The sequence below is a fragment of the Parambassis ranga genome, chromosome 1 (assembly GCF_900634625.1).
Source record: "Parambassis ranga chromosome 1, fParRan2.1, whole genome shotgun sequence".
NCBI lineage: Eukaryota > Metazoa > Chordata > Actinopteri > Ambassidae > Parambassis > Parambassis ranga.
The window spans coordinates 5,628,085-5,639,681 of record NC_041022.1 but is presented as its reverse complement, the minus strand read 5'-3'; the positions used below and the strand labels follow the sequence as shown (position 1 = coordinate 5,639,681).

The following is an 11,597-nucleotide window of genomic DNA, read 5'->3' as shown; positions in this document are numbered from 1 at the left end:
AGGGTTGTTCTAATGACAGCCAGTTTTGATGTTTGTTTTGTTTTTTTTTTCTGTTCCTTGAAATTTTCTGAGCTATACCTGACCTTCATGTTTTCATCCACATTCTAAAATACATGTTTTCTCAATAATTAAAATGAAACACTCTCATTCTGTGACTGTTTGTGTCTCCTGTCGGCTTGCAGGACAAATGTCCATGTTAACCCTAAAATCCTGTATCGCAGGCTGCATTCACTGTCACACAGTTACTGTACTTCACCTACATTTTAAATATTCATCCTGTTTCTTGCAGTGTGACGTAACTTGACAACAGAGGGCAGCAAAGGCCTGTTAGAGGATTCCAGTCTTCCAAAGGGTCTCTGAGCACACTTTGCTGCAGGAGTGACAAAAGAGTAACTTCAGATGTTATTCGAAAATCTGTTAGTTCAATATTTATTTTAAAACAAAATAATGGTCATCCCTATAATATAAAGCCTGGCTTACATAGTTCTCATGTTTTCGTTGCACAACACTTCAGAGGAGAATACGCACATGTTATTCAGAGGTCACATTCTTTTAAATGTATCGTGTTGCACTATATAACAACAACAACAAATAATAATAATAATAATATTATTTTCATATTTTTAAGATACTTAAATACGCTGTAATAAAATAAAACAAATTAAAAATAGAAATTAAAAAAATGTAAAGTAGAAGTAAAAGCATGATGACATCATCAACTGAAGGTTAAAAGCAGTGTTTAGAACTTTCGAAGAAAAGTAAAGAAAGTACGCTTCCTTGTTTTATTCCCTTTTTCATGTGTGCTACAAGTTACCTCTGAATTTGTTGCTCCAGAAACACGTTTCAGTGTATTTGTCTGCTTTTAATGTGGAACAATAATCTGACAAGGACCGGATGCGTCTCCACTGCGCCAAAAAGGACAGTTCCATCTGTTCCACAGGCTGAACAGTGTCTGAAGCGCACATCTGGACTGATGTCAGATTTAATGTTTGGCAGCCCGAGAGAAAGAAAAATCACTAAATCAGTGTTTTATGAGGTTTTTCATTTACCCTGACTCACTGTGGAATGAATTGAGTCCGGATGTGACCAGCGGGCATTAATTAGTGATTGGGTCGATCCCCCTATATAAAGGAGACGCGCCCACTGCTCTGCTCTGTCTCTCTGCGAGCGAAGATGAGCTACGGATCTGAAGTCTTTTCCTCTTCCTCCTACAGGAGGATTTTCGGGGACTCTCCCCGTTATGCGTCCTCTCCATCGCGCTCCGCGATAAGCATGTCCTCACGCGGAGGTTACCGGTCCTCCTCCCTGTCCCGGAGCAACGTCTCATCCCTGGGTTCGTACAGCAGAAAGTCTGGCCGCTCCTTCTCCCCCATGCCACTGGAGACCTTCGACCTGACACAGAGCAGTCTCCTCAACAATGAGTTTAAAATCGTCCGCACTAATGAAAAGGAGCAAATGCAAGGTCTCAATGACCGCTTTGCAATGTTTATTGAGAAAGTGCGCAACTTGGAGCAGCACAACAAAGTGCTGGAGACGGAGTTGATCGCTTTGCGCCAGAGGCAGACCGAGCCGTCCCGCCTGGCGGAGCTCTATCAACAGGAGATCCGCGAACTGCGCTCCCAGCTCGACGAACTGAACGGAGAGAAGTCCCAGCTGATGATTGAGAGGGACAATATTGAAGACGAACTGCAGAGGCTCAGGGGGAAATACGAAGAGGAGTTCCGTGCCCGAGAGGAGGCGGAGGCCACCCTCAAGGCTTTTAAGAAGGATGTGGACGATGCAACCATGGTGCGTCTGGACCTGGAGAAGAAGGTGGAATCCCTCTTGGATGAGATAAGCTTCCTCCGAAAGGTGCACGAGGAAGAGGTGGCCGAGCTGACGGACATGATCCAGGCTGCGCAGGTGTCCGTGGAGATGGAGGTGTCCAAACCGGATCTCACCTCCGCCCTCAAAGAGATTCGCAGCCAGTACGAGTCCATGGCGTCCAAGAACCTGCAGTCCGCCGAGGAGTGGTACAAGAGCAAGTTTGCGGATCTGTCCGAACAGGCCAACCGGAGTAACGAGGCCATCCGCGCCAGCAGGGAGGAAATGAACGAGTTCAGGAGGCAGCTGCAGTCCAAGACCATCGAGATAGAGAGCCTGAGGGGGACCAACGAGTCTCTGGAAAAGCAGCTCCGGGAGATGGAGGACAGGCACAGCGTGGAGATTGGAAACTACCAGGTAGGCTATAAATTCTCTTTTTATGAGTTATCAGAGGGATTGAAGGGAACCGACGGTTTTAGCTTGTATTTATGACCAGTCTCAGAAAAGTTTTCTCTGATTGAAACGTGTTTCTGAAGCAGTGATCATATCAGCTGCTGTCTGCCCGGCTCTGTCCGTGGTGCTGAAGGCCGATCCACTGGGACAGCGTGCGCTCAGCTGCATCTGGCAACGCCCATGTGTCTAAACCAGCGCTGTCAATGAGTCATTTTACTTAAGAGCACAACACTTCTGACATAAAAATGGAGCTGGCAAATCATTCAAATCTTATCCATCAGTGGCCATTTGTCATTCGTGCAGGCTTCGGGTTAACAGAAGGTGTGACGGAGGTCTTTGTTGGCCTGGAAGTCCTGCAGTCATTCCTCTCTGATCACCGTCTCCTTATTTTTAACTTAACTTTATAAAATGTTGACCGCACCTTTCTTGCTTAGGAAAGCATGGCTGAACTGGAAAATGAGCTGAGGACCACTAAGAGTGAGATGGCCCGTCACCTGAGGGAGTATCAGGATCTGCTGAATGTCAAGATGGCCCTGGACATTGAAATTGCAGCATACAGGTAAGGTCACTCATCCACATCATCATGTCATTCATTATTATGTATGTCTGCTGAAATCCTTCCACTGTATTATCTTCTCTGCAGGAAACTTCTGGAGGGGGAGGAGACCCGCATCGGGACAGGCATCACCTATCCCAGCCCTCCTATGAGCACCTCTATCGGGCAGGGGTACAACTATCAAACCCGCATTTACACCAGCTCCGGCAAGGGCTCCAAGAAGGAGGGCAAGGAGGAAGAGCAGCAGCAGAGCAAGTCTGGTGGCAAAGTGTCCCAGCGTGAAGTTTATGAGGAAACAATCGTCACCGCCAAGAAGATGGAGAAGCAGCAAGATGATGTTCCCTCCAGTCAGAAAAACTAAGAGCCGACTGTAAGCCCCCCTAAAGCTTCCCTTTATCTAGCAAACCCCAAACCTGTCCTGGTCATGTCCCATCCTAAAACAAACCTCGAGGCCTTACACTTCAAAGATGATCTGATCTGCCTTCTTATTATAAACATAGTAAGATTGTGTTGGGGTGTCTACAAGTGATTAGAGTGCAGGATCTGCAGGTTTGTTTTATGGTGGTGTCCTCGCCCCCTCCTCCCTTGTCCCCCCACAGGTATCCCTTCGGCCCTGCCTCTTGAGAAAATCCATTACTGTAACCGTCACACTATACAAACCCACAGTACATCTCTTCTCTTTCTCTTCTTCTCTTTCACAAACTCAGCATCAAACAGTAGCAAGCACTTACAGAAGTCGAAAATCTAACTGGTCTTTCTCACTTAAATATGTCTTACTATACTGGCACTCTCTGCTCGTGCATTTCTACCACAAGCTGTGAGCGACTCTCAACACATTCCAATGGAAGCATGTGTGTGCGAGTGTTAATAGGGTGCACGTTTACAGGGTTCAAAACACATCAGCTGTATCCACCGATACAAATACAAGCAGGGTGACTCTTGACAGTTAAAAAAAAACAAACAAGCACACACCAGAAACCAGCCAATAAGTCATACTGTCTGCAAATTAATGCAAGAAAATAAGAATGCTTAAAACTGCTTCTCGCACAATATTCTCTCATCATCAGTGGTCCGATCAGCTCTGCATGATGGCAGTATGAAGGAGGATTGTGACTTCCTGGTGAAGTTCAGCAAAAAGTGGATTACTGTAGCTATTTAAATGAGATTAAGACTTGAAGCAAGCAGTTAAACAAATGTATTAATCCAGCATAATTTGCATGGCGTATTTAGATTTCATGCTTGCATGGAAACCATCAGCCCGTCACTCAGTCAACACATTTTCTGCTGTTTGGTGTTGATGCCATCGATCATGCTGAGCATCATCATGCACAGAACCTATTGATAGACATGTGTTTGTTAGCTAGATTTGAGTCTATAGGATGTGACTTAGATAGGCTGCTTATGCTATGAACACAAGGAGGGGAGCTCCTTATAAAAGCTGGTAAACAATGATGATCTGCACAATATGCTGTGAAGGGAAATTTTTAACACAGTCGAGCCAGTTATAGAGACTGTAAATGAAGCTTCGGCACAAATGCATGAGATTCTCAATGATCCATTCATATGCGAACATAAGACCATTTTCCATGAAGCACCTTTGAAACCCAGAATCAATACCACATCGCTCAGCCTAACACAACACATCGGCTTCAGTTTAACCACAGTGTGTCTGAAACAACTTGACCTCTCTTTCTCTCTCTCTCTTTTAAACTGTGGCCATGACTGGATAAAATGTCTGTTGTAGTTTGAACTCACCACTAGAGATCCTTTGATAGAAGAGACTTGTTTTTTTTCTGCTTGTGCACTGCTGACGAACACAGCTGTCTTTCTCTCTCGCTGCTGGTCATGCCTTGACAAACTGCACTCACACTAAGAATGGAAAAAAATAGATTGTAGGTCAGATTGCTCTGGATCGGGTTGATGTTGTTTTACCTGAAGTATCTTTAAGTACTGTACTGAGTGTGTTTGTATCTCTACACAGTGGCCTATCATAACTGGAATAAAAAGGATTGGATTTGGGAGGGGGGGAGGTCCAGTGTCAAGCAGAAGAAAAATCTCAGAATACAATGGATGAATGGTTGCAAAGGTTTCCTTACACTGTGAACCAAAAGGGGGGAAAAAACACCACTACTGCAGCACTGCCAAACTTTTCTAAGCGCATATGAACAAAAGCATTTTTCTGATCACCAATAAATCAATAAAACCAACAATTAACATGTAGCCAACAAATACTGTAGGATGTTAAAAATGCCTTAAAACACCAGCAGCAGCTTCTGGCCGTGTGCGTGATGTGTATGATTCTGTTCAGCGGGGTGTTTAATCATTGTTAGCGTTATAATTGCCATGACAACAACAACAAAAAAAGCATAGGGATTGAATGTAGTTGACATGCTTTTCTCTTTACTGTTACTTACTACTCATGTATCGTTGTATGACACCATATCAAATAAAGACTTGACATTACTGGGGCTGCACACGATTTCATTGTGTCTAATTTCAACTCATCTGCTTTGGTAAAAGTAGCGGAGATAACAGGCCCAGGCCCTTCCATCACTTTTTTTGAGTATGACCTACTACAATTATACACTTTGGGGTAATAGTTCCATTTATGTGCTACATTCTAGTCAAAAACATGTTCACCATTTGACTGTTTACTTACAAGGACACTTACTGTAGGGCTACTTACTGCAGTAATTTAGACAAGTTATGCCCTCTGCCTTCTCTCAGATATACAGTAATGCAACCAGATGGCACTCATCTTGAGGTACTCAAGATCAACATCTGGTATTTATCACCAGAGTTTGATGAAGGTTCTCAGACATCCAGGTCATTTTCATTCAGAAGGATGAAGCGAGGCATCTGGATTTGTAGAGTCTTCTCGAACTGTTTGGTGGGAAACATGGTTTATATGTGGTGGAGTGGAGGACCTCAGTGGGTGGGTCTGTGTGAAACTCATAAACAATAGCTCTAAAGGTCTCCATCCTTACCTGTGTTGTTCTGAATGACTGGTGTGTCTAACGACTGACTAAAGACTATGATACTACAGGGGGGCTGTGGTGGTGGGACTGGTAGAGAGTCCACTGTTCTTGCTGTGAACATGTGACGATGATGGTGATGTCTGAGTCCACCTCCTTGACACCTCTTTCAAATTAAGAAACCTTTATTAGTCCCACAATGGGGAAATTATCTGTCCTCTCTGTTTAAGATGTGGACATTGTTGTCCTCAAAGGTGTGTCCTTTCTCTTTGAGGTAAAGATGAACATCCCTTCTTCTGTGGAGTGGTTGTTTAGTTTCTCCAATGTACAGATCAGAGCTTTTCTCACTGCACTGAACTGCCTATATGATGTTACATTATCATCAGATCTTCTGTAATGTAACCCATAAGGTTCTGAAGAGCAGTTTTGTAACACAGTGTGAAAAACTCTGGCCTTTTTGCAGCACCTGAGTCCACCTAACTTCAAGTTAATCCCAATACAGGCACATATGTAGAGCGAAGCTGGGTACCTACCTTTCATTCAAAGCCCATAGCTAAACATTACTTTTTTCTTCTGCACAACTGGACGTTTTAACATAGAGGTCTGTTAAGATTAACTCACCTTTGGAACCAGCCTCAAGTGGTCATTTAATGAACTGCAGGTTTTTTTTCGGCACTTCTATGAAACAGTTATTTGGTGTTGTTTGAATAAGCTTGCGGAAAATAGAAAGAAAAATAGTTTTGTGCTCAACCCCCCCCCCCCCTCTTTTTTTAGTTTTAGAAATGTGATCAACCCGAGGGACAGCTTCAAGTCTAAAGGGAGAGCTTCATCCATCAGGCTGTCAGGAAGCTGAACTCTCTCCCTGCTCTGCCCCACCTTCCCCTTCTTCCCCTAAATAGAAACCCTGACAACCCCCCCTCTGTGCACCAGCCACTTTACCCCCCCCCCCCCCTCTCCAATTGACAATAAAGCTGACTTTGACTATGACAATTACAAAATAACTTGTGATGTACCCATGTGGGCTATGTTGGGATAAACTAGTTAAACCTTGAGGTTCAAAGTCAAAAGCCAATATTGTTATAGTAATATTTTTCTAGGAAAATAAAATGGCTGAGTAAATATTGTTTTGATCCAGCAGAGGACAAACAGACAGCAATGTCACCTTGACCTCTGTCTTGATGCTATATATTTTCTCTTCTGCTTCTCAGGGCCGTTGTGCAGATGTGCGTTTCACAGTTATGATGGATTACCTGCTTCTGTAGTTTACGTTGACCTTTACACCCCTCGAACCCTGCTTCACACACACAGTCCCAGACCTTCAAACCTTGGGCCCTAATGATTGTCTCTGATTAGCCCATCTCTCTCTCTCTCTCTCTCTCTCTCTCTCTCTCTCTTCTTCTGCCCACCAACTGGGTGGGACAGCTTGGGGGCTGTATGTGCATGTGTGACGCAGGTTGCAGTTCTTCAAAGATTTATACCCCTGCAATGCTGCTGAGTGGAAGGTGCGGTGGAGTGAAAATGCCACCGTAAAAGCCCTGTTATGAAACAGCCCGCCCTCCTTTTGAGCTTCAAACTTGAAGAGTGCTTCAACTTTCTATTTTAAGTTTCACCTCAGCGACTCTGCTTCTACTTCACAACCATAGAAAACACACGAGAGCTTTCCAAAGCTGTAAAGGCGCATGAAATACTGTACTGCCTTGCATCATGTATAACATACCACCTCCTACTAAAAAACCTCCATCCAATCTGGGATTAATTGGAAATTTGCTGCTGGAAGCTATCGGAGCATGTTTTGCCTTCAGTCCCAGAGTAATCAGCACACTGTGCAGCTGCATGATTTCTCATGTGTGCTATAGTAAATTTATTGAACACATGCTCCTCTCAACATATTTCCTATAAGCGGTGCATCCAGGAACAGACAGAGCTAAATGATCTGCAGCACATAGAAAGTTTTCTCCTTTCATTGATGCACATAAAGCACTGACTTGTTTCAGCACCGTCACTCACAGTCCTGATTTATCAATCAGACCAGAGGATTGGGGATATGGGTTCTCATTTAATGCATGTGCATGAGCTATTTGAGTGATTAGCGCTTTACTAGTACTATTGATCCACTACATGAATGGCACCAGAGGAGGGCGTGTCTTCTTATAGCATGGTTGCTGATTTAGCAGTGATGGAAGGCTGATCACCACCACCACACAGGAGCCTATTAATAAGATTGCTGACAATATTCACTGTAAGTCCAGGGACCCTCAACACCTTGTAATCATGGATAAGACTTGGGCTGACTCTCAAGCCCTCATGTCTGCCGCAGCAATGGTTACCAGCCTCCCACACGCCCTGTTCGCCTGATTTGTCGCCTTCAGACTTCTACCTCTTCCCCAAAGTAAAGAATGAGCTTAGTGGTTACCATTTGGACAGTGATGATAAGATCCAAGATGCCAGTTTCTACAAAGAAGTGATCTCTGAGGTTATAAATTAAAATGTGTATGGTTATTAAATGCATCATCTCTAAATATGAACACTTGCTGACTGTGGTACTTCCTTCCCTTCATGTTGTCTGCTTTAGTATCCAGGAATAGAGCGGGAGAAGCATGTTTTATGCTCTGTCTGGTGATAAGTGTCTGTGTGACGCTATGATGGTGGTGGAAATGAGACTCAGGCTGTGGAGCGAGCAGGCCTCGACCGTAAATTTCGCCAGTTAGTCAGCGTCTGCAGATCAAAGCCATTCTTCTTCACTGGACAGAGCTGTCGACCCTGCAGACGTTATAAAGTGTGAATATGTGTGACCTCACATACACACAAAAACCCATCTAGACACCATAAAGGGGGGTGAGATGAAATCTAAAGCACATTTCCAGATTAATTTTGTACAGGCCTCTGTAGGTATTTTCTATATGTTGTATAAAGTAGAGGTCAGTTTGAGGCTGAGCTGAATGCAGAAATGCAGCCTTGGAGTCAAGCTTAAGTGGCTTCATGGAGGTTGCTCGCTGTTTGGTTTGCAGCACTGGACATTTAAAGCAGTTCAGTCACCTCCCACAGAAAGACTGTGGCTAAGAGTCGAGACACTGCAGCAGCCAGAGAGTCAAACTCTCAATAGATGACAAAAAAAATGAAGCATTAATGACAAGTATTAAATAACGAGGTGATGAGATGAGGTGACCACAATCTAGCCACTATATGCCTAGGCTCTAAAAATAGGCTACTTACCACTATGAGATTTCTTTTTAAAAAAAATCAAACTTTAAGACCAGCAGTACATGGATGGTATAAAGCTTTTCTGCACTTAATTGTGGGTATAAGTAATTAATTCAGACATAAATTGTACTCAAGCCTAAGCATCATTCTAACACTGGTTTCAGTCTGTGTTTTTACAGCAGTAAACAAAGTGTTAATTTGTGGGTTGCTGCTCTTGTTGCCGTGGAATCTGTTGCTAGCATCTTGCTGTGCTGCTGCAGCCTTGGGGAGTGACTGCCCTCATCCAGACAGGTCTGACGAGCCATACAGTACACACAGACAGAAATGGACGATGACGGCTGTGACGAATAAAGAGACAGAAAACAGGTCACAACAAGAAGAGAGGGCAGTTTGGCCATTACATGTAAGACAACGGATCCCTGAGGTTAATGGATTAAATACTAAATACAACTAAAATCGGCTTGTTGACAATGAGTGGAAATATATGTTTGTTTTTGTTTTGTATTTTGCGGTAAGTGACCAATTTTGCCTGTTTTCCTGTCTGGCAGAAAATGCTGAATCACTTTGAGGTAGGCCCTGTGTGTGTGTGTGACGTGGCCTCCCTCTTAACCAAGCGTGTGTCGTTTTTTTCTTCCTTGGTACTAATAATAGCAGAGACAGAGCCTGCAGAGCCAGACAGGCAGACAGACAGAGCAAAGGAAGACATTCTGCTCCAAACAAAAGGGAAGGGTGCAGCCCTCATTCTTGACCCTTATAAGCTTCCGTGAGTGGGTATTCAACCAGAAAAACACAATTACATTAGCTGGAAGGTCTTTTTTCACTAATCAGAAAATGGAGAGGGTGAGAGAATTGGATTTAGAGGTAAAGATTTGATTTATAGAGTGAAGGTTAACCGACTTTTAATCTCTTAATAGATACTGTGTGTGCTCTGAAGTGTCTCTTTTTTTGGCACCAAATAGTTTTTAGTTCTCATTTATATTGTAGCAGATTCCTTAGTAAGTGATTAAATGCTGTGTTTCACGATTTCCATCCTTTGTCTTCAGGAGCACCGCTGCCTGTTGGCTGTATACATGTCAGTGATTTACCATCATTGTTGGCAGTGCACACAGACACCTTTTTATATATCTGTTCACAACTAACCTGCCAGAAATCACACACATTTAGATCACATCACACCACATCTCTCTCCTTCTCCCTTTTTTTCCCTCCTCACTTTTCATCACTTCTTCCTGTGATTAAACGGATATAATAAAAACTCCACAGTCAAACAGGGAATCTTGAAATGAGATGGTAAAAGGTGGATATTTTTAGGCTTCCGCCGGTGAGAGTGGAGGAGGCTTTGAGGAACTGTGATGTGTGCGTCTTGAATAGCAGAACTGAATCTCTGCAGACTGACGCTGGTGCATTGGATGCACCCGAGGCAAAATGTGAACAAATCTGTAAAAAAAATGATTTTGGCAAATCTGAAGATGTTGTTCACCTACTTACAGGAATCAGTTTTGAATTTAAAAACATTACTGGGATTTATTGAAATGGAAGCATTTCTGAAATTATTTCTGTAATGACCGTCCATTAAAGGAGGAAATACTGCATGTAATTATCAACTGTATTCTGATCTATTTCTCTATCAAACTTTTTTAAAGTGCTGTCGTCTCCCTATTCAGAGGAGACCCGTTACTCTAGAGGAGGCCTGGGAGGGTGCGGCAAAACAAATCCAACCCACAGGGATGCATCCTCACAGCAACCCTGTGCAGTGGTTTGAATTTTGGAATCAACCCTACAATAGTGTATCTGGAGGATGATATTCTGCCTTTTATAAATAACAACAATAACATCATAAAAGTGCAGCCAGTTCGTGAAATGTCCTTTCTATTGGCGGTGACATTTTTAAGGTTGGTTTATGACAGCTGCTGCATGATAGTCAACAAGAAAGGCACCTTGTTATGTGCAACATAGTTTCAACAAACTGTAGTCTCTAAAGATCAATGTGTGTGTGCGTGTGTGTCCTAAAACTTTTCCCTCGCCATTACACGGGTGAACATTGTGTGCTGCTGCTGCTGCATAATCCATAACAGAGCAGCTGAGCCCAGCATCCAGCCTGCAGACTGTGACACAGCCTTTTGAGAAAAAATGAGGTATAAAGCCTGATGTTGAGGAGAACCTTAAAGTTGTAGGAGTGAGTGTGTCAAATGGAATCATTAACAAGCAGAAGCTCCGAGCTCAGAGGGAGGCTGGGTCCTCTGATCAGGCACTGATGTTAAGAATTCCCTTTCTTACTCAAGATTTAAAGCAGATTCTAATCAGATGAAAGGTTTGAGTGTTTGTACCGTTTCCTCAGTGATAAAACATTAAAATGACTCCAGCTATAGATCTGGTACAGAGTTACCTGGAAATAATGCATTCATTAAATTTAGTCATTTATTAATAGCGCTAGTGTAGCTTAATTGAGTCTCATCGGTGAGCATTCATTCTCTTAGCAGCTGAAAAGGTGTGAAATCGACAGGTCAGACAGAGCATATTTTATTCATTAATCTTCAGGCCTGGAGGATATGACCTGTGCATGCAGCATCTTAAAAATGCACTGTGATCAGGGCTATCAATGACTGAGC

At 43.3% G+C, this 11,597-nt stretch overlaps 1 protein-coding gene across 1 annotated transcript; it reads left to right on the top strand.

The window, feature by feature from the left end:
- The first annotated feature begins 1,149 nt into the window (after positions 1-1,149).
- inab (internexin neuronal intermediate filament protein, alpha b) lies at positions 1,150-5,273 on the top strand. Its single transcript, XM_028409908.1, has 3 exons — positions 1,150-2,220; positions 2,691-2,815; positions 2,900-5,273. Exons 1-3 carry the CDS (start codon positions 1,174-1,176, stop codon positions 3,171-3,173), a joined length of 1,446 nt encoding a protein of 481 aa, XP_028265709.1. The 5' UTR covers positions 1,150-1,173; the 3' UTR covers positions 3,174-5,273.
- The last annotated feature ends 6,324 nt before the right edge of the window (positions 5,274-11,597 follow it).

Coding starts and splice junctions, on each gene's coding strand:
- inab (XM_028409908.1), top strand. CDS start 1,174: ATGAGCTACGGATCTGAAGTCTTTTCCTCTTCCTCCTACAGGAGGATT. Junction 2,221..2,690: donor TGGAGATTGGAAACTACCAG/GTAGGCTATAAA, acceptor TTTCTTGCTTAG/GAAAGCATGGCTGAACTGGA. Junction 2,816..2,899: donor ATTGAAATTGCAGCATACAG/GTAAGGTCACTC, acceptor TCTTCTCTGCAG/GAAACTTCTGGAGGGGGAGG.